Source organism: Portunus trituberculatus, chromosome 31 (assembly GCF_017591435.1).
Source record: "Portunus trituberculatus isolate SZX2019 chromosome 31, ASM1759143v1, whole genome shotgun sequence".
Classification (NCBI taxonomy): domain Eukaryota; kingdom Metazoa; phylum Arthropoda; class Malacostraca; order Decapoda; family Portunidae; genus Portunus; species Portunus trituberculatus.
The window spans coordinates 20,823,844-20,826,882 of NC_059285.1; the positions used below are offsets into that span (position 1 = coordinate 20,823,844).

Below are 3,039 nucleotides of genomic sequence, written 5' to 3' on the forward strand. Positions count from 1 at the left end.
GACTATTTACATTTATTTTTGTTGTCAGTTTAACAGAAATGATCTCACTGAAAGTAAGAAATGACCAGCAGGTTTATGAAACATCCCATGATATCAACTGACCAGCCTCACACCACATGCCCACCCACTCCAGGCTGGTCACAACTTTCCCAGAGACTCATCTTGGTTAATACTGACAAATGACTTGCTTTATTTCCCTTTTAAAAACACTGAGCAAATGCAAATAATACTTTTACCACAAATAATTATATACCAACAGCAGTGTGTGCTCATCTTAAAAATATGTACGTATATACACATACTCCTGTACCACACTTCTCAACACAGAAGGTGATTATGAAGTCTAAAGCCTGACTTATGTTGCTTCCAGTAAGTAAATGACTAACACAATGACAGGTTTATAATTGAGTGTTGTTATTGGCTTTCTCTTTCTCTCTCTCTCTCTCTCTCTGACATGCATGCATGCGCACACACACACACACACACACACACACACACACACACACACACACACACACACACACACACACAACCTTGTCACAACACTGTCAAAAACAAACCTTTGGATGCAGTTTTCTTAAGATTAAAATAGACTCAATAGACTCCATTTACTGCCAAAGATATCAAGGTACATCTGTGAAAAGTATGCCTCAAAACCTTAAACTGCGTAAATAATACAACACACGCATTTTTACGTATAAAAATACAACAATAACAATAATAATAATAATGACCATATAATTAACAATAAAAACTAACAAAATTAAATAATCTATTTGCTGCAATGTATATTAATTCACCTCAGTTTTTAATTCATAGCTATAAACCAAAATAACCCATGTTATATAAATGCTTGTAACAAAATTTACTTAATGTATGACAAAACTGAGTGTATTATCTCTTTTAGGGCACAAAGCATACCTATAAAAATGATCAAAATGCAATATAAAAATGATTCATGAGTAATAGTATCTCCACAATCTTGCCCACAGCTGACTGACACCAAGAGTTTCTCTATGATGCCACCAAACCCTCCTTCCTCAAGCAGGCCAAGAGGAAACAATACCAGACCAACGTCAGTTCTTGGGAGGGTCCTGCACTGCAACACTAGCACAAACTTGAGTTCATACTGGACTCAACTGGGTGCCACATATTGTCTGTCCATCCCAGGGCCATGACACAGGTCACCCATTGTGCATGTGAGTATCTACACAGTGCCACAAATAATAGACAGTCCCACCAACACTGAACACACTGAACCATAATGGATGATGATACTCCACCACACTTCCACTTGGAGGAGGCACTCTGGCTTGTCAGCCACACCACTAGACACAAGCAAGCAATGTCTCCATCTTGCCAACAATGTTCCTAAGGGTCTGGCCATACAGCTATTGCTGCCATTGCCACTACACACACAATCCACTCAGGACATGGAGGAGCAGGGGAGGCAAGGGGAGCCCATCTGAGTCAGCACACGGTCCAGCCACTGAAGTGGTCCATTGAGGTGCAGCTCTATCCAGCAAGGAGTGGAGGTGACTGTCTGCCTTCTGTGTGGAGGAGGAAAAGAGTAGGTTACATGGCTATCAACAGCAAAAGAAAGGTCTTAATTAAGCCAGCAAAGTTCTACCTCAACAAGGAACAATATCTAGAAAGAGCATATTTATGAGTCATCAAAATAATCTTCAATAATCTTAAATTAAATTAAAGCTTCTTCATTTCAAGTACTGGATAAACTGACTACTTCCTGTCTGCAAGGTCCACCCTTGGTCTCACCTGTACTCAGCGCCCCAGCCTTTGACAAATGAGATGCGGATAGTGCACATGCGTGTGAGTTGGTAGACAGCCTCAAAGCCCTGGCTCACACTCTGTCCCAGTTGGTGGGCAAACTCCTGGTTGTTGAAGATTTTCAGGTTACATCCTGTGAGGAAGAGAGGAGGATGAAAAATTGGCACACATATCACTCTTCCTTCTGCATTTACATAATCATTTGCATCTTGGTCACTTGTTTATTGTGTTATGTTTTAAGTGACAGAATTAATAGGATTCATGCCACAATATTGAGCAATATGTCAGCATACTTGCTTGTTATGCATAAACAAAAGAAAGCACTGCTGTTTTTAAAATATCCCTTATGTGATGGTGTGCAGAACTACCTTGATAATTATCGTCATGAAATGAATATAGACAATGAAGCGAAGAACAATTTAATGCCAGTCAGGAATCACTTACAGTGCATCCCATACGTTCTTTACTAATGAATATTTTCCTTGATGCTGTCATAGATATTCTTGCTTTAGATAAGTTGCAAGCAAAGCAGAACTTTGATATGGCAGGGTGTATAGGAATCATAGGAATGTCAAGTTATAAGCAATCATTTAAAAAGACATGTGTCTGAGATAACTATCAAGCTGAAGGATCTACCTGGTGGTATCTTCACCACTGTAGCAGGGTGCCACCCATATCGCTGGTTGCAGTTAGGGCTCTGCACAAAGATGGAGGAGTCAGAGAGACACTCAGCAAATACCTCCCCACCAATGTAGTAGAGGCGCACGCCTTTGCCAATGTGACGCCGTGTCTGCTCCACCACTGGATTGCGATTGACATTGGACAATAAGCCCAAGCAAAATCGTTCACTGTTGCTGGGATCTGTAAAGGGAAGCAATGAAGTGTAATGGAGTACCTTATATAGAGAGATCTGACTGAATTAGTTCTTAACATATTTTGACTATGATCCCAAAATCTTGTCTGGGTTGATCTTGGTGATCTATAAACCTTCATAAACAATATTGAAAATTCAAATTATATTTAAAAGCCATGAGTAGATATAGTCAGTTTTTTCATCTCATTTAAATTGTTTATCAACCTTTTATGTTTATGATTTGGGTATTCTATACATAGAATTAATGCCTTGATAACATTTTGAATAGGTATATGTACTACTGTGGAAAAACAGCACATATCCTTATTGACCCAACTTTGGGTTGTAACCCATGGGTTGAAAACCACTGGTATAGTTCCTACGGCCTCACTGCACAA

At 39.5% G+C, this 3,039-nt stretch overlaps 1 protein-coding gene across 3 annotated transcripts in view; it reads right to left on the bottom strand.

The window, feature by feature from the left end:
* LOC123511314 (mothers against decapentaplegic homolog 3-like) overlaps positions 1-3,039 on the bottom strand; it is a 211,251-nt gene continuing 208,212 nt past the window's right edge. For all 3 annotated transcript variants that reach the window (XM_045267096.1, XM_045267095.1, XM_045267097.1), the window contains exons 5-7: positions 2,425-2,649; positions 1,777-1,921; positions 1-1,550 (exon numbers count right to left, since the gene is read on the bottom strand). In XM_045267096.1, the coding sequence (XP_045123031.1) occupies positions 1,427-1,550; positions 1,777-1,921; positions 2,425-2,649 (494 nt within the window). In that variant the 3' untranslated portion in view covers positions 1-1,426. The remainder of the gene's footprint in view (positions 1,551-1,776; positions 1,922-2,424; positions 2,650-3,039) is intronic.